Here is a 19,262-nt window from a genome sequence, read left to right as displayed (position 1 = left end):
AAGAAAAATATCGGATCGGAAGGTCCTGGGTTCGAGCCTCGTGCTCGGCGCATAGTTGAGTCCTTGGAAAAGACTCTTTACTCACATTCTCTCACCGTACTCAGGTGTAAAATGAGTACCTGGCCGTTAACAGTGTTGTCTTTGTCCGAAAAATTGTAATATCGCCTGACAGGCGTCATGTCCTGTCCTACATGTTAAATGTTGCTGTTGACCAGGGAACTGTTGTAAAGCGCTTTGAGCACATTTAATGGATATTGCGCTATATAAAGCTCAATTTAATTTAGTATGAATCAAGTAAAAATCCTCTCTTGCGGTTATACCAAAGCTGTTAAAAAATCGTAATATGTTGTTTCAAAACTTGTGTCGTGTTTTTAAAATTTCACTTCAAATACACATTACAAAGATGTTGTCGACGGTCAATTTAAATAAAGTATTTCACTGGATAGACTTTAAAAAGTGAAAGTAATACATTCGAGTACAGTTTCCTTGAACTTGAACTCATTCGAATATCCCAAATTTTTTCATTATTATTTTTAGTTGTCATTCCATTCCTTACTTGAACTAATTTCACCTAGCCAATGTAAAAAAGGATTTGATTAATTCAAGGTTTTATTTTAATGCGCCCTGTTATTTCGACCACCGAAAATTTACTGTTACATTGACAGTTACGTTTGTGTACAATATGATACACATGCATACACACAGGCACTCACACACTCCATTGTCATTTCGCATAATTGACACCTCTCTTACTTATTCTTATCACTTCGCCATTCATTCTAATTTCAATGCCACATGCCATGATTTGCTACTAGTTGGCTACGTCATTAAATGAATGATGTGATACAGGAACCTCCCAATAAAGTAAATAATAATTATAAATTTCCCTTTAATAGTCCTCATGCGGAAATTTGTCTTAGGGTTTATTCAATGGGAATACTGGAATAACTCCGGTGTCACCAACAGCACAGCGCTGCAAATTGAGCTAGGGAGAGATGGCTTGTTGATGGCCACATGCCATGGTGTATATTCGAACTAGGTATCTTTTGGGTACGAAGCAAAGACCATACTGGTGAGGCACAAGCGTCAAGTACAATGACATTTTTTTAAAAATTATTAAAATTTAGCTTTACATAGCGCAATATCCACTAAATGTGCTCAAAGCGCTTTACAAGGGGACACTGGTCAACAGCAACATTTAACATGTAGGACGAGACAAGCGCCTGTTAGGCGATATTACAATTTTTCGGACAAAGGCACCTCTGCTAACAGCCAGGTACTCATTTTACACATGAGTACAGTGAGAGAATGTGAGTAAAGAGCCTTTTCCAAGGACTCAACTATGTGCCGAGCGCGAGGCTCGAACCCAGGACCTTCCGATCCGAAAGCGAGTGTCATACCACTAGACCACATCTGCACAAAGACATCATGCTGAAAGTAATCGCATCAAATAGTTCTTCCTTCACTCCTTCAGAGCTGCAAGGCTGGTGTAGCGGGAGTTTATCTATGTTTCTTTAGTGTGAAACAGACAATAGTAATTGCTTGCTACCCCTTGGATAGGACACAGGTTTATTGTAAAGAACTTTCCACCAGATCTAACAAATACAGATTACCCACCCCATCATTCCTGGGTGGTCAGTGGGGTCAAATAAAAATCTCTACTTTGCCCTTAGCATGTAAAGCGAATACCCTAATAATTGAGCTAGAGGGACCAACTTCGCATCAAAGACCTGTTTAGATATCCTTAAATATTTGAAATGAAAAAAAAAATAATTTAATGAATAGCAGTCCTTCAGAGGCATGAAGCCCAAGGAGCCAGGGTTTATCCGGTTTCTATGGCATGAAACAGACAATAACAATTGCTTGCTACCCTTTGAATAGGAAGGTAGTCTATCACAAAGTACTTTCATGAGATCTGACAGACTTAGCTACAGAAGCACAACCCTCCGACTATCACTATCTTCCCCCCCCCCCCCCCCTTTCTACCACTTACATTACATCAGAAAAAGGGGCAAGTTGGAACAATGCAATGGTTTATTCCTCTGTTCCCCTCTCCTCTGCCTCCATCCATTCTAACCCCACTACTGGCAGTCACTACCACTACTAAATGCTCTTCAAAACTTGTAATAGTAAAGCACCATCCCAGTGATAAGAAAAGACATCATCAGGCTTCACATAAAAGCTCATTACCCAATCAGTTTTCATCAGGCACAGTTACTCAATCAGTCAGTTGTCACACATCATTCGCTTTATTAGGCATAGGACTATCAACATATTGATCAGTCAGTCACTTGCCTCCCACCCACTAGCCTTTTGTTGAGTCGTCATGGTATGTTACACAAAGTACATGGTTGTTAAAAGGTCACCCAATGACTATTACTCCCCACCCTCATCCCATCTCCATTCCCTGACGCCTGGGTTATTCCATTCTTCCCTTGGAACAGACCCTGAGACACATTTCTCCTATGGGATGAATAAAAGGAATTTTATTATTTTATAAGAGGCCATTGTGCGCGAGCTGTACTGTACGTAAGTTGACTACACTTCCTGATTTAGATTTTATTGCAGGTTTTAATATATGCAAAAATTTTCCTTCTCCCATTTTTAGGTCGTCTCTGATGCAATTTTATAAGTTACAAACTTGGTTCCTAAGTGGCCTGGTTCAGTGCATGATGCAAATTTTTTAGGAAATCTGGGCTATTCTTTGCATTTGAGGATCCACATCGCAGGGCTTTGGATGGTGTGATCCTTGGAGACAGTCGTTATATGTTAAGAAATTGGCTAATGACCCCAATACCAAAACCCCAAAATAGAGGAGAAGAGGCATTTAACACCGCCCATCGTATCACAAAATGCACGATTGAAAGGTAAGTTTTACCAATCATATAATCCCACCCTCCAGGAAACAATAACATTTTGATAATTTTTGAAATTTAATATTTCAGGTTTATTTTTATATCCACTTTAACAATACAATTTGCAAATGATCAATGAAAATAAAAGAAAATTAACCAAAAAAATAGTTGTAATCATACTGTCATTGTCATGCTAGTATAAACATTACATTTTTTTTTTTTTGAAGAACTCAGATTAACCATTATATGTAATTCTTTCCCTTCTAATTGTAATTAAATGACTGAGAAAAAAAAAAAAAAAAATAAATAAAAGAGAGAGAGAGAGGAGAGGAGAGAGAGAGAGAGAGAGAGAGAGAGAGAGAGAGAGAGAGAGAGAGAGAGAGAGAGAGAGAGAGAGAGAGAGAGAGAGAGAGAGAGGTCCATTTAATTTTAATTGGTTTTAAGTGTACATGTACAAGTACAAGCAATTATTGTCATTTCAACAGAGTCATTGGAGTGGTTAAAAGAAGATGGAATTGTCTCCATGACGAGCTCAGAATGACGCCTGACAGAGCCTGCAAGGTTATTTATGTGTTTTTGGCTCCACAACTTTGCTGTTGATGCTGGCCTACCCATGGAAGAAAACAACCGTAATGATGATGATGATGACAGCAATCATAACTTTTCTCCTATTGGGACTCGGGAAGGAGCATCTGAACAGAACGTCTTGCTGCTGGCAAGGCAGCCAGGCTGACTTTGATTAATAGTGCTTTTAGAAATATCGTTGAACCTCTCTAATCAGGAAATAAATATAATCATTAATGTAGTACATCACTCTGCAAGTATACTGTGTGCAGTATTCTTGTTGTGATGAGCTACATAAATGTCATACTGTTTTAATTATTGTTCCAGCTGGTCATATGGAAACACATTTCTATATCATATAACTACAAGTCGCCTATCAGGCATCTAGTACTCTTTGACTATCCCATTTTACTCCTTTTTACTGGCGCTGATGTGTTGCAAGTGCTGTAAAACCCTTAAAAACAAAAACAAACCTGTTTGGCAGGAAGTATTAAAGTGCATTCACTGTAATTTTTTCTGGAATGGGTCTGATGTAAATTGGAAAACTGAACAAGAATTCTCATGCCTGAGTCGGTTATCAAACAGAAAACAAAGGGGCATTAAAATTTTCTTTTTTTAAGGTCATCAAAATCCTGAGTTGAGCAATCAAATTTTAACTGCCCTATTGTCATAAGACAATTACATATTGTAAGACCTTTTGTATAAATCATTATACCAGCCGCTTAGCCAAAGCCCAGGATAGTCCCAAGTCACATTTGTGATAAGGGTCTTAAATCGCCATGCCACTGTACAAGTTTGTGACAATAGGCCAAAATAACAATCTGTATTTATTCCAGAGGATTTGTTCTACCAATAACATAAGGAACAATGGAGTGATTGTAGTAAAAAAAAGGCCTTAAACACTGCATGCATGCGATTTTAAGTAAATTTTAACAAAAACATATCAGCTCTATCAAAAGTACAGATTGAGATAAATACAGGACTAAAACCCCTCTAAATAACAATTAGAAAATCTCAAGAACCATTTTTTAAAAATGGTTTAAGGCAATTCATAAGACAGGTTTTAACTGCGATTTTCTAAGATACTATGAGGCCAATTTTTTCTACACTATGGACAAATGTATTGCAACATGTCTCCATGGATTGCTTTAAACCATTTTTAAAATTGACTCAAAATACATGTGATTGAATTAATATTCAAATTCAAGACATTAGAAACCAATTGGGTCATGGATAGAAACTAAATTATGATGTCATTTGTGAACGCTCCCAGCTGTGATTTTCATACATGAATTAATTTCCTATAACTGTCATCTGCATTTTTTGCAGCCGCAAATCAGGGCGATCCGCAAATTTCCCAAAATTGGCAAATCGTGGCAAATTTTGGGAAAATTGGCAAATCGCGTGGCAAATTTTGGGGGAAAAAAAGAAGCGAAAACAAAATAACGAAAAAGAAAGTGCGAAACTTGAGAAATGTTGCAGCTTTGCCTGGGCCCAAACCAAGGGAAGCTACTCTCTACGGATAATGATCTCATGCTCGCAGTGTATCTGCATACACTGCAATTCCCAATTTTTGTGATATTCCTCAGCATGAGTCTGATACTGGAATTATACATCTGACCCTATTTTGGAAGTCTGAGGCAGATTATGTTCTAGCTCTCGCTGCATTGGCGTCCCGGTATGCCTTCTCAACATGCTCGTCAGCTGATGTGGAGCGAAGTTTTTCTCTTTACAATCTTGTCTTGTCTTCCAGAAGGCGTAGACTCACAGAAAACAACATCAAAGGACTAGTTTTCCTTTACTACAATAAGTTTATCGATGCCTCTTTTTTTGAGTAGTAAAAGAAAACTAGGCCTTTGATGAGTCTGACTGAAAGTGTACGTTTGTTTGTGTGTATGTGTGTGTGATTGTCTAAAAGTTTGGGCGCATAAATCGCTTTACATTGTGTAAATTAATAAATGTAGCCTCCTTAAATGTAATAAATTGTCTTTTATAAATTTTTTTTTCTGTATCGCGTGTTAATTTTTACTGAAACGCTTAGTTCTCCTCGGCAAATTTTTTGGCAAATTTTGGTCTTTTTGGCAAATTTCTTGGCAAATTTTGGGGGGTTTTTTGGGCAAATTTTAGGTCCCAATTTGGCAAAAAATGCAGATGACAGCTATAATATCAAGACATATAAAAAGAATAATTTAATTATAAGTAGTGTAATAATTAATATGCCTCATCTTAAATTTCATGTATTCAATTCTTATGGTATTTTGTTCAACAATGGAGTTGGGTTTTTTTTTATAATGGAGTATTTCCGACTGCAGCCATTGATCCACTAATGGATTGTCAGTGATCTGTCATCTCCTCTTGGGGCCAGCTTGTCGTAATCTTTGGCTGATGCCATCTGAGGCATTCCACTCCTCTGGTGTATGGGGAAGAGTTTCTATTGTCAAATCATCTACTACAACTACTGACTCCACCACAGAGCAATCAACAAAACTGATTTCATTAATCTCACTCATATCCATCTGTCTGGCTAGTGTTGAAGCTGTGGAGGAAAAAAAATCTTTAGAACATCTTTTTCACTGCATTGAAACAAAACATGATTATATCTGTGAATTATGAAACTGGCCACATTATGAAATCAAGTGGTGCTGAAATCAAAAACGTCATTTCATTTTGAAACTTCTCTGATCCCACATAGTCTTCAGGTCAAAGTCAGAATTTGGAATGATAAAAACTTTTGAACAATGTTATCTCCTTAAGCAACATGAAATGCTGGCCATTTGATTGAGATGATTTTAGAACCACATCCCACTTTTTAAACAAATCCTTATAAACTGTTTGTCAGTGCTTAAAAGTGTTAATATAAATATATTTGAGAAAACAATGGACTCAGCAACAGTATGCATTTTTGTTTTATTTCCTTGTAAATCATCTTTTTGTTTGAGTATTTTTCTCTAAGGGGGAACCAGTATTTTTTTTTACATATGTAATATGTGATAAGTAAGCATTTGAGTGTGTTCCTCTTAATGGGGACCTGTGCTTGTGCCTGGACGACACTTTTAGGTGACTTCAAACTAAGTCCACCGATGGCATGCTCTTGGAATCTACATCCATTCCATATAAGAACCATTCCCTTTTTGTTTTACTTATTAGTGCTTTGAATTGTTAATCTAGAATTGCTTGACTATCATTTGCATCCTTTTTACTGGTGCTGAAATGACCTAAACATGTCGCAAGCAATTAAAAACAGAAGAGGATTTATAATTCTAGAACATTTTGTTCCTTTTTACTGGCACTGATATGACCTTAATGTGTTGCAAGCGCCGTAAAACCATTAAAAACAAACAAATAAAGAATGTTGATTAAACAAAATCACACAACCACACTTATGTTATACTTCGTGGTCCCACTGTCACTTCAATGTCCCCATTTTGACCAACTTGTTAGCCGTGATAGTCCTTTCAGTACTGTTGTCAATGTTAAATACACTGTTAGTGGCTATGTGGTCTTGTGGTATGACACTCGTTTTCGGATCGGAAGGTCCTGGCCTGAGCCTCGCTCGGCGCATAGTTGAGTCCTTGGAAAAGACTCTTTACTCACATTCTCTCACCGTACTCAGGTGTAAAATGAGTACCTGGCCGTTAACAGTGTTGTCTCTGTCCGAAAAATTGTAATATCGCCTAACAGACGTCATGTCCCGTTCTAAATGTTGCTGTTGGTCAGGGACCCCTTGTAAAGCGCTTTGAGCACGTTTGTGTTTATTGCTATATACAAAAGCTCATTTAAACAAATTTTTCTTTATTCTTTCGGGTGAAATTCTATTAATAATTTAATGACTTTGTAGCAAAAGAATTATGCTTACTGATTATGGTGTAATCTCCAAGATTACAGTCAGATATGTCAATAATAATTCTGGCTGGACTGGGATTCGGAACCAAACTCTCAGTGCCCATTACTGTAAAGAAAATTGTTGATAAATTTGAATTAAATGAAGTATAGAATTCACAAGTTGCACTTCAAGTCCAGATTACCCATTACAAACTTAATGAGGAGGAACACAGTGGTGTTTTTTTTTAAAGGTGAATTGTTATGAAATTATAATGATTTTAATTCTATTTATATCAATTTTAATATGATACGATATCAATTGATTTTTAATGTAAAATTTGCATCATATAATTACCGGTCTCTGGCTCTTTTTTTTTTTTTTTAACCATGAAATGCATCCAAGTGTAATCTTATCTTCTGATCTTGAGACCCATGAATCCCAGAAATAACAAATCTGCTGGGAATTGAACCCATGACACTTTGATTCATATGCAAGCATGATAACTCGCTGTGCCATTGGCTTGCCCTAAATAAAACACTAAATGAAACAAAATAAATCTTTACAGGACCCAACTCCAAAGTGGAATTTCAATACAATGTTGCATGATGCCACTTTGACGATTTGTGATAAAAAATACATGGCAATCCCTTATGACACAAAAGCTCTTGCTCCATCACTTATTTCAAATTTGAAATATTCATATAATTTTGTCAGCTACTTCAGGATTGATGGTGTAAAGTAAATTTCAAGATTTTAACTACCATTGAATTATTAAATGTGAATAATCTTGTTTTGATACTCGACTTCAGCCTTCATTTATTCTTTTAATGTTTTTAAAATTGAGAAAAAATCAAGAGGGAACGTGTCCCAGAGGCAGTTGTTAGATATGCAATAGAGGTGATATACTTTTGAGACTTAACTACCAAAAGAGGATAGTTATGTTAGAGAAAAATGAATCAGTGCATAGGCAATTGTAAGGATGTCAATATTAGACGATCACAAAAGATGCATGCATACATAGTACAAATTACTTGTTTAAAATATTGTAAGGTACTATTTGTATTCATGTCAGGCAGCCCCAGAGACCAGCGATCACATCGTCCTCCACTGTCCAGTCACTAAACTTGAAGGTGGCTATGAAACCGTCCTTAGGGTGGAGGAAGACTTTAGAAGCTGGGTTGACGAAATAAATTTGGAGGTGTAGCCATATGCTACTACTACTACTTTATTCATGGAATGCCTAGATGACAGCCTTTTACATTTGTATACAGAACAATGTATGGAACTATTATAATTGCAGAAATTTACCTTGAATACCATCAACAATGTTACTACACTCGCCAATAATGATGAGTACCGGTACTTGTTCAGTAAAGATTGAAGAGGGTCCTGGTTTCCCCCTCCAGTCTGCTTTACATAATCAACATGACTTTGGACTATTCTTTTCGTGTCCTTGAATTTTTTTTTATAGCTCCATCACCGAACGGTTTTTGAGAATTCCGCATTGACTCTCATTCTGATCTTTTCCCAAACCTGAAAATGAAAAAGGAGAAAAAAATATGTAAATCAACGATTATGTAATGAGATTGTTGAGGACATTCATTTTGCACTGGAATCAGTTCTATTGATTGCTTTTTGTTGCCATAAAATCTTTATTTATTATTATGGTTGTAGCAAACTTTACTTGTATAATTAGTCTGTATCCTTTAAATTATTTGCATAAAAAATGTCATGCTTTTGAGTGTAGATTATTATCAGTCATACCTCTTAAATTGGCATTTTATCATTAAATATTTGTAGGGTCTGACTGGAGAGGGTGAAGATTTATTTCTTGCTTATCAAACGTACTCGGGTAGGTCGCCCTAAATCTGTATGCTTTTCTATACCTCAAATTCCAACAGCTCTAACTGCAATTATTTGACATCTTTTGTTAGTTTGATGTAAATACATATGAGGTATTATCAGTTAACCTTGCTTAAAAACCGAAAATAGATACCAAACCCCCTCACCCCAAATATGTATGCTCATGCCCCAAACCCGTATACGGCTTGCCCTAAACCAGTACAGCATTAAATTAGTCTCCTAATTTTTCAAAATTTCATAATTTTTTTAATATGATAATGTTGTGGTAGAATTTCATTTATAATTAGTTTTTAAAAATATTTTCTAAAAGACAAAAAAAAAATAAAAAATTGAGCATATATAAAGAGCATTATCCTAGCATTTACGTTTGTTGCGGTTATAACTTTTGACGCATTAGCGATTTTCTGTTATTTTTTGCACTGAAAAAAAAAAAAAAAGAATAAATAAAGACACAGCTTGGGAATTTTTTTTAAAAGAAAAAAAACAACCTTTTACTTTTAGAAAGAAGTTTATTTTCACTTCCACTTCATTTCGAATTTTTCTGGTTGACTTGTTCTAAATATTCAAGTGAGTTGAAAGCTTAAAACTTTTGTCATTTTTTGTGGCAACTGACACAGATGCTAGATTTGTATACGGCTAAACATGCTCAAAGCTCTGTAAGGGGCTCCAAGCCAATAGCAACACCGCAATATCACAACTTTTCCCCGACAGAGTCATTACTTTTAATGGCCAATTACTCAATAAGGAGCCTTTTCCAATGACTCGACTTTGAACCACTCAGGGAGGGACTTGAATCTTGGGCCTACGGGTCCAAATGCAAGTGTCATACTACAAGACAACAAAGCCCCACTTAGTAGGGGCAAAGAGGAAGGGTGAAATTTATTGCCTAACCTCCGCACTACACTACATCTATTTATATTGTTTATTGATAAATTATGGGTGCCATGTCGGCTATTATGATGCTTTAAAATTTTCATTGAACATGCCAACCTGTTTTTTTCATTTTTTTTCCATTAATTTTCTTTTTTTTTTTTTTTTAGAAACCCGAGACCGGGTTGCCACCTTGCCTGTTCTTGCCAAGTAGGTAGTAAAAGGGTGGATCAGAGAGCAGAGCAGGGAGATAGGAAGTAGATAAACACGAGGTATACAAATACAAAGCAACATTGTGAGTGACAGGGACCTACAGTAGGCACTTGCAAGAATTTTTCAAAATAGTGGCTATGGGTATTAATTTAGCGTAGAAAAATAAAGGGGAGTGAAACATTAACTAGAGTGAAAAAAGTATCGCTCTATCTCCACTGGTTAAAAAGTTATGACCGTTTATGTGGAGGAAAATCTCTATATAGCTTAATAGGAAAAAAATGTGACGAAAGCACAGCATCCCAATGCATAATCAAGTTTAATTCAGAAACAGCTTCAGATACAACTTTGAAATTTTTACATGTGGTAAATCGTCTCTGTAATACATTGCAAACAGAAAATGAATTATTTATTGAGAAAGAAAAGTATAGTTTAGAGCTGAGACAGCTGAAATCAAGGAAAAATAGATCACGACATACAAATGAATGACCTATTGGAATTTTGGAAAAGTCAATAATAGAATATTTATTCACATGAAGATAAACCAAATACACCACTGAATCGGCGTCATTTAGTTGTTCACTTTGAACTTTTCAAAATGAAAATAGACCTCATAAAAGCAAAGATATGGACTGACAAATGTTTGAGGTGGTGTATTAGCCTACTCTACAGTCCTACAGATGCCCAGTGTCAGTGACCGTGCTGTAGCCTATTTTTATTTCATTTCATGATAGACCAAATACACCACTGAATCGGCGTCATTTAGTTGTTCACTTTGAACCTTTCATAATGAAAATAGACCTCATAAAAGCAAAGATATGGACTGACAAATGTTTGAGGTGGTGTATTAGCCTACAGTCTACAGTCCTACAGATGCCCAATGTCAGTGACCGTGCTATAGCCTATTTTTATTTCATTTCATTAGTGACAAAGAAAAAATATATGTACTTCTCTTTTTTTCGCACTGTCACGGAGTGCTGCAATCTCGACATAATTGTATTTTCCAGGAGGGCTGCAGTTTCAGGGTTTGAAAAGTTATAGTTTTTCTCTTGTTGAGCTCCATTTTCGTCAATGAATTTCAAAAGGAAATAGAATCTAAACAACAGGGTTGCCAGATTATTTTTCAACAAAATGCCAGGGGAAGACTCAAAAAATGCCAAAACACTCAAAAAAAATGCCAAAGTCTGTTGACTCCCACCCCCACTAAGAAAACTACTCACTTTTGATAGACAATTTACTATCATATCCTGGTGGCTTGCGTCTTTTCTTTTCTTTTTTTTCTTTTTTTTTTTGTTTTTTTGTTTTTTTTTTTTTTTAATTATACTAAATTTCCTGTTGGGGTAATTTTTTACCTACTGACTACTAAGTGGAGTGCTAAACCACTACACCACGGTTGGATTTTAAGAATGAAAAAGAAATACATTAACATGAAAGATCTGCAGACTTTTGGGAATTCCAAAAAGGAGTGAAATCATTGGATGCTGTAAAATCAGACCACGCTAACGAACAGAGTTAAAAGTTAACAGGCGACCATGACGCAAATATACACGAGTTTTGCAGGAGATTCCCAGAAAACTTACTAGGATACTTGTCGAGGGCTGAATTTGAGTGAATATCTGAGGGAGGCAGGGCTAGTTCAGGGTGTGAGTTTTAATAGCAAAGTTTTCCGATGTGAAGAGATTTGTTTTTACGCGTTTAGAAATAATTAAGAAAAGGTGTCATTTGATGTATAATATACAAGAAAAGAAAATGCCAAATGAAAATGCCAAATGCCAAATGATTTTTCTAATGCCAAACGGTTTTCAAAAATGCCAGATTTTTGGAATCTGGCATTTAAAATGCCAAACTGGCAACCCTGCTAAACAAAACGAAAGCGGATGTAGCGCTGATTAAATCTTTTGCGTCAGAAGAACCCAAACAGCAGCACAAAATAACCGATAGAGTCAAGGGATAGGTCAGGACTAGGTCAGGACTAGCCACGCCCATTTCTAGGCTAAAGCCCAGCTAGTCCGAGACTAAATAATGCTCATTGAATCCGATTTTTTTTAGACACTTACTAAGTTTGGGCTAAAGACTAGCTAGTCATTTACTAGACTAGTAAATTACTAAAGTTAGTCCGCGTTCATTAGAACGGGCCCTGGTTTGTACTCAAATTGATGACTATCAATCAATGGCATAAACTGGTTCCTAATTTTAACAAGAACACGTTTCTCTAAAGATTTCATGACTATTGAAGTCAGTGCAACAGGTCAGAGATCGTTTATTGATTCAAATTTTTCTTTTTTTTTGGAACAGGAATAATTTTTGAAGTTTTCCAAATTTCAGGGATCGAAACGCATTGGAGGGACATGTTAAAAATATGTGTATAAATGGGGGAAAGCTGATGGGCACATTCTTTTAATAATTTTCCTTTCAATCCCGGACCAGCAGCCTTCCTCTCGTTTAGTTTCGAAAATACAAATCTCGTTTCTTCTTCACTGACCTCAATAGTCATTTCATCTTCCAAAGCCCGTTTAATTTATATTTTACATTTTCAATGTCAAATTTGTTTGCTGTGTCGAAACGTGAATAAAATTTGTTTGGAGTTTCAATTTCGATGTCTCCTGGTATAATCGTGGGCTTTGGATTATAGTTAACAGCAGTTTTTAGCCCCCTTCACGTGTCCTTTATATCCCCAGAAGAAAAGCACTTTTCAGTCTTATTTTTGTATTTGTTTATACAGCTAGATATTACTCTCTTTATCTCTTTTTGTTTTATTTTAAGATCTTTTTTGTTTCCACTACTAAAGAGAGTTTTCTTTTGGTTTAATAAAAGTTTTAGTTCTTTTGTTATCCAAGGCTTGTTGTTAGGATAGTATTATATTTCTTTTTTACAACACACCAACTGTTCACAGAATTTTAAGAACTCACTCACACAGTCATTCAGCTCATCCACACTATCACATGATTCGATAAGAACATTCCAGTCAGTGCATTCGAAACAACCACGCAAATCTTCACACACACTTTCGTTCCAGATCTGTACACTTTTCTTTACTGGTTTCACACGTTTAAAAACAGGGCGGTAGGTGGGGAGTAGCAAGAGCATGCAGTGGTCAGATAAACCTAATGGGGCACGAGATGAACATTTGTAACTATTTTTAACATTACAGAGGAATAAATCTAATGTTGTTTTTGTCCCTTGTCTTGCCGTCCACGTATTGATAAAGTCCCGGGAGATTAAAATCATTACAGTTGTTAAAATCACCCGGTGACCATCAATACGGCGTCGGTAGCCAGTGTAATGCCCTCAACATCGCCATGACACCCATCGAGTCACTGCAACCAATACCAAGGACAAGCCTTGCTGCTCTATTCTGAACTTTTTGTAGTTTTTCGAGTTATATGTCAGGCAGACCAGCGAGTAGCGAGTTACAGCAATCAAGGCGTGAGAGTATCAGTGCACAAACGACCATCTTCAGCAAATGGAGAGGAATGTATTGTTTCATTCGATAGATTCAAAATTCATGGTTTTGATCATCTGGTTGATTTGATGTTCCATGCTGAAACAGTCGTCGAGCACAACGCCAAGGTTTTTCGCTTTGGATGACATACTGATGTGACAGTCACCAACAAGTATTGATGGCAATATTGTCTTTTAAATAATGACGGAGTGCCGCAAAGCATGCTCTCCGTTTTGTCATCATTAAGTTTTAATTTATGCTCCTGCATCCAATGCCAAATAGACGAACAGCATTGCAAAATATCAGATGAAGCCCTAAGTATTCCCGATGCAAAGCAGATTTGTACTACTGAAGCTACCCAAAGGCCGCCTGGAGCCTCCTAGAGCCGCCTGGAGCCAATCGGAGGCCGTCTGGAGAAATCTGGAACGACCAGGCGCCTGGAGACACCCGGATACAGCCTGGAGCCCTTCGAAACAGTCTGGAGCCGTCCGTATTGGCGTGATTTTGAACAAAAGCCTCAAGGCCATTGTGTCTCGCGAGGCATCTTTACTTGAGTGTGATATTTTGAGTCCCTGGTAAGAAAGTTGTAAATTTTAAATTGCTGGGAAAATATTGCGTTGCATTTTGGAAAGACGTCACATATGTTTACAGTCGATGCCAATTGTGACTTTATATTGATGTTTTCAACCGACGTGCACATATTTGCAGGCCTGATAACCCAAATTGTTGTGGGCTCACTGTTGTAATGGAATGTGCAAAGGTTTCATTACTTTCCACCTCTTCAGCCACCATTAAAGACATCAAGGTTTGGTATGCATCTCGCTCATAATACTTTTTCACTAGATTAATGTGATATGCCTTCTGTTTTCCTTTCACATTCAAACAATAGTTAGTTCCGGACATTTTCTTTGTGATAATTTACGGACCTTGCCATGCAATTTGTAATTTGTTATCTTCCGATAAGGATAGTGTCAGTAAGCCCTTGTCCCTCACTTGGAGTTCTCGCTCCCTTATGTAGTTGTATTTTCGAGCTTCTTTTGCCCAAGCCCGCTTTAAGGTTCCAATCGCAATTTTCCAGCCACGTTGAAGGCGGTGTTTAAGGTCTTACACATATTTTGATGCATTTTGTTCCTTTTCATCAAGATTTCCGTCAGTCCAGTAGCTTTTCAAGTGGTCTAGCGATCCCGCTAACGGTCTCCCAATATTATATGGCCGGAGAGTATCCGGCTCTCTCCTGTGAACTGGCTTTGTATAAAATAGCTCGCAGGGGCATAGCTGAGGAATCATCAACTGAAAGTCCTTTCTTGTCTTGTCGACAAGTCATTTCTCCCTTCATTCCAAGGCCAATGTAAGAGACATCCTCTCTAATTAAAAAAAAGCACTTCATAGTGTTAATCACACCATTTTGTGCCATAATCACATTTTCCATTTTCATTTTAATCATAACTCTTTGGACTTGACAAGACAATGGATCAACTGCATCTTTTTATAGTGTAAGACTGGCTTTTATGACTGTAGTGCGCGAGACTGGAGCTTCAGAGTTGTAGACGTGTGTTAGACTTATTATCAAAGACTAGGATTCTTTTAGGGAATCAGACTAGAACTAATGTTAGTGCTGGTGTTGTGACAGTTTACTTCTTCTTCTTCGTCTTGTGGAAACCTCCAATATTGTCGAGGATCACTCCACAGTTTGTAGTGTTTTACATTTTAAACTTGCTAAAACTCTGCAAATAATACTAAAACCACATAGATTAAAAAGTCACGTTGTGAACTCCAGCAATCGCGTGAAGGCATGTTGGCAACCGTTTTCAGCCACTTCAGCTGGGAGGCTATTCCATAGTCGGGCAGTGGAAGGGAAAAAACGAATACATGTGGGCGTCTGTTTTTGATGTTGGGATGGTTACTCTTGCTGTGTGTCCCCTCGTATTTCTTGTGCCGATATCTTTGATGTCGTTTGGAAGTTTAAGGCACGAATTTTTGTAGTAGATCTTGTGGAACAATTTAAGTTTATCTATCTTTCTTCTCTTTTCCAGAGGTTCAAGGCCAATCCGTTGTGATATTTCAGACGCACTTGAGAAAGGATCGAATGTGTTTGTGATGCGTCTTGCTGTTTTTCTTTGGATGTTTTCTAAGGTGTCGATGTTTTTCTTTGTATATGGGTCCAAAATTGAGCTGCCATACTCCAAAATTGGTCTAACAATAGTTTTAAAAGCAAGGGTTTGAGTTGTGATTGGGCATTTTTTTAAATTGCGGGTGATGTAAGCGCTTGTTTGATTTGCCTTTGAAGCCAGGTGACATATGTGGTCATTCCATTTGAGGTTTTTAGCAAACTCGATGCCAAGGTATTTTGCTGTCTTTACATGTTCCAGGTTTTGACCATGAAGTTGGTATTCAAATGTTATAGGTGCTTTCTTATTTGTGATGGTTAGAACATTGCACTTTGATACGTTAAATTCCATTTGATTTATTGTTTCCCATTCTTGTAATTTAGCTAGATCGTCATTTAGTGTTTTGCAGTCGTCTGTTGTTTTTATCTGATTATATAATGCTGTGTCGTCAGCAAAGAGGCGCACTTTTGACCTTATACCTCGTGGAAGATCGTTTATGTACACTAAAAATAGGACGGGCCCAAGGACTGAGCCCTGAGGTACGCCCGATGTCACCATCCCGATAGTGGAAGTCTCGCCGTCGACAAGAACTTGTTGGGTGCGATTGTCCAGAAAAGTTGCAATCCATTGTAAGGTTTTGTTCCTGATACCAACGTCATACAATTTCTGGATTAACCGATGGTGAGGGACCTTGTCGAAGGCCTTGGCAAAGTCCAGTAGTACTAGATCAATTTGACCACCTTTATCAATAGCAGCTGATAGATCATGTGTTAATGATAGAAGTTGAGTTTGACATGAGTGGTGCTTCCTAAATCCGTGCTGTTCATCACAAAAAATACTGTTAGTTTCGAGATATTCAGTTATTGAGGATCTCACTATATGCTCCAACAGTTTGCAGCAAATGCAGGTTAATGAAATTGGACGGTAGTTTTGAGCCCTGCTTCTATCACCTTTCTTGTAGATGGGTTGGACAAGAGCGTGCTTCCAAACAATTGGTATGTCTCCCGTTTCAAGAGAGAGTTTGAACAAATGTGTGAGGGCAGGTGCAAATTCGTTACTCAATATCTTTAAGAGACGGGATGGTATTTTGTCTGGGCCACATGCTTTCTTTGGATCTAGAGTGGCGAGGAGTTTGGAAACGCCCTCTACTGTCACATTGATTTCGGCCATAGTGTTGGAATCGTTTTCTTCGCCTTGTAGTTGTTGAGTGGTAATTTTGGTATGAGCTTTTGAAGCAAAAACAGAGCAGAATTGGTTATTAAGTATGTCTGCTTTTTCCTTTGCATCAGAGTATAATACACGATCATGCTCAAGGGGCGCTATACCAACCGAATCGCACCTCCTACTTTTTATAAATTTCCAGAGCTTTTTGTTTGAGTCTTCACTAACAAGTTTCTTAACATGATTATGATAGGCCTTTCTACTCTCTTTTTGTGTTTCTTTTTTCAGTCAGGCATAATTGTACCAGTCTTTCTTACTGTTGGACTTTCTCGCTCTGCTCCATGCCTTTTGTTTCCGTCTAGATAATCGTTTGACGGTGGTGTTTATCCATGGTTGGTGAAATTTCCTTGAGCTTTTCTTCGTTGGTACATGTTTGGTCATCATTTTGTTTAGGTGGTCGTTGATGGCAGTCCAAACATCCTCAGTGCTTTCTAGATGTTGATTAATTATGTTTTCACTAAAAAGACGTGTTTCTGTCCGCATTTCGGCGATATTTGCCTTTTTCCAAATAGTAATAGGGTGTGATTTTTTTGTGATTTTGTTTGCTTTGATAGTGCTTTCCGTGATGAGAATGTCATGGTCACTAATGCCTGGAATGGTTTTACACTTAACATAACATGTGGTATAGGGCAAAATAGGATAAGATCCTTTGAATGCCCTTAATATTAATTAGTAATGCCATAAATCTATTGATTAAATATTACAATAACGATACACGTGGTAAAGATAGTATTTCAACTTAAATGTACTCATGTGGTGTACAAACATATATCTTTAACCTTGACATGCAAAGCGCACACACAACCACACACACACACACACACACACACACACACACACACACACATACACACGCGTATAGAAGATAACCATAATAATATAATAATGCATAATATATACATACAAGATTGAAAGCCATGTCAACAGCAGAGCAAACAAGTATTATTCGTCATATATAAATCTCCCATCATATAATTCCCTGTCTACTAACACCTTGAAATAATCCATAGATTTTGCATTCTTTGTTTCAAATTTCAAACTGTTCCATTTCTGAACAATACGAATACCGAACCAGTTTTGTCTTATGTTTGTTTTGCATCTAGAGACAAAAATCTTAAACTTGTCCCCTCTAGTAAAAGTAATATTAGAATATGAAAAAAAATCAGAAAAGTCTATCCTATCCAGACCATGTACCAATCTATAAACCTGAATTAAATCCCCACGAATTCTTCTATATTTCAAACTGGGTAAGTCAAGAAATTCTAACCTTTCCTTATAAGATAAATACTGTATTGTATAAATTTTTTTGGTAGCTCTCCTCTGTACACTTTCAATACTAATAGATTGTCTTTTATATAATGGGCTCCAGATGCAATTTCCGTATTCTAGAATTGGTCGAACGAGCGATTTATACAAATATAAAAATGTGGTTTTATCCAGACTTATAAAGGTTCTATATATTATTCCCATCATTTTGTTTGCACGGCTTACACAATTATCAATATGTAAATCAAAATTCAAATGTGAATCAAAAGTAACTCCCACATCCTTTTCATAAGGCACAACGGAAAGTAGATTTGACATAGGATATAGATATAGCTAATGTTTTAAATAATTATTTTTCATCTGTGTTTGTTCAAGAAGACACTACAAATATACCAACGTTCAATGTTACAAATCAATTAAACGTCCCCGATTTTTATATTACACAAGAAGACATACTTGCAAAATTGTTGAATTTAGACGTGACTAAAAGCATGGGACCCGATTCCCTTAATCCCCGTTTACTGAAAGAAGTGGCCTTTGAAATATCACAGCCGCTATCAACAATATATAATAAGTCTCTTGAATCTGGTACCTTACCCATTGAATGGAAACAAGCCAATGTTACTGCCATTCATAAAAAGGGAAGCAAACTAGATGCTGCAAACTATAGGCCCATCAGCTTAACATGCATACTCTGTAAGGTTATGGAGTCTATCTTGAAAGACCGAATAATGGACTTTCTTGAAAGTCATACGATGCTAAACGATAACCAGCATGGTTTTAGATCAAAGAGATCATGCATTACTCAACTTTTACAGGTGATGGAGGATTTTACCAAGTTAATTGATCGTGATCAATGCATTGATGTTGTTTATCTTGATTTCCGCAAGGCTTTTGATTCTGTACCTCATGAGAGATTATTCATTAAACTAAAAACATATGGATTTAAAGGGAATATCTTTAACTGGATTAAAGACTTTCTTAATAATCGAATACAAAGGGTCATTGTCAATGGTGTGGGGTCGGATTTTAAGAATGTA

At 36.9% G+C, this 19,262-nt stretch overlaps 1 protein-coding gene and 1 long non-coding RNA gene across 3 annotated transcripts in view; one reads left to right on the top strand and one right to left on the bottom strand.

The window, feature by feature from the left end:
* The window catches only part of LOC144972621 (uncharacterized), a 9,453-nt gene extending 1,415 nt beyond the window's left edge, over window positions 1-8,038 (top strand). Inside the window, exons 2-3 of the long non-coding RNA XR_013645383.1 lie at window positions 2,609-2,867; window positions 3,341-8,038. This is a non-coding gene — a long non-coding RNA (uncharacterized LOC144972621). The remainder of the gene's footprint in view (window positions 1-2,608; window positions 2,868-3,340) is intronic.
* On the bottom strand, window positions 5,765-11,495 carry LOC144972620 (uncharacterized). Of its 2 annotated transcripts, none has more exons than XM_078914060.1 (4): window positions 11,134-11,274; window positions 8,551-8,775; window positions 7,276-7,368; window positions 5,765-5,955 (listed from the first exon to the last, which is right to left on the bottom strand). In XM_078914060.1, exons 3-4 carry the CDS (start codon window positions 7,364-7,366, stop codon window positions 5,765-5,767), a joined length of 282 nt encoding a protein of 93 aa, XP_078770186.1. In that variant the 5' UTR covers window positions 7,367-7,368; window positions 8,551-8,775; window positions 11,134-11,274. The 2 variants fall into 2 exon arrangements, 1 of the variants encoding a protein (XP_078770186.1); XR_013645382.1 differs by having other exon boundaries at window positions 5,911-5,955; window positions 11,134-11,495.
* Window positions 11,496-19,262: the final 7,767 nt, after the last annotated feature.

Source organism: Berghia stephanieae, chromosome 5 (assembly GCF_034508935.2).
Source record: "Berghia stephanieae isolate SIO BIC M18660-M18661 chromosome 5, UCSD_Bste_1.3, whole genome shotgun sequence".
In the NCBI taxonomy this organism is placed as follows: Eukaryota; Metazoa; Mollusca; class Gastropoda; order Nudibranchia; family Aeolidiidae; genus Berghia; species Berghia stephanieae.
This window is presented reverse-complemented; position numbering and strand designations above follow the sequence as displayed.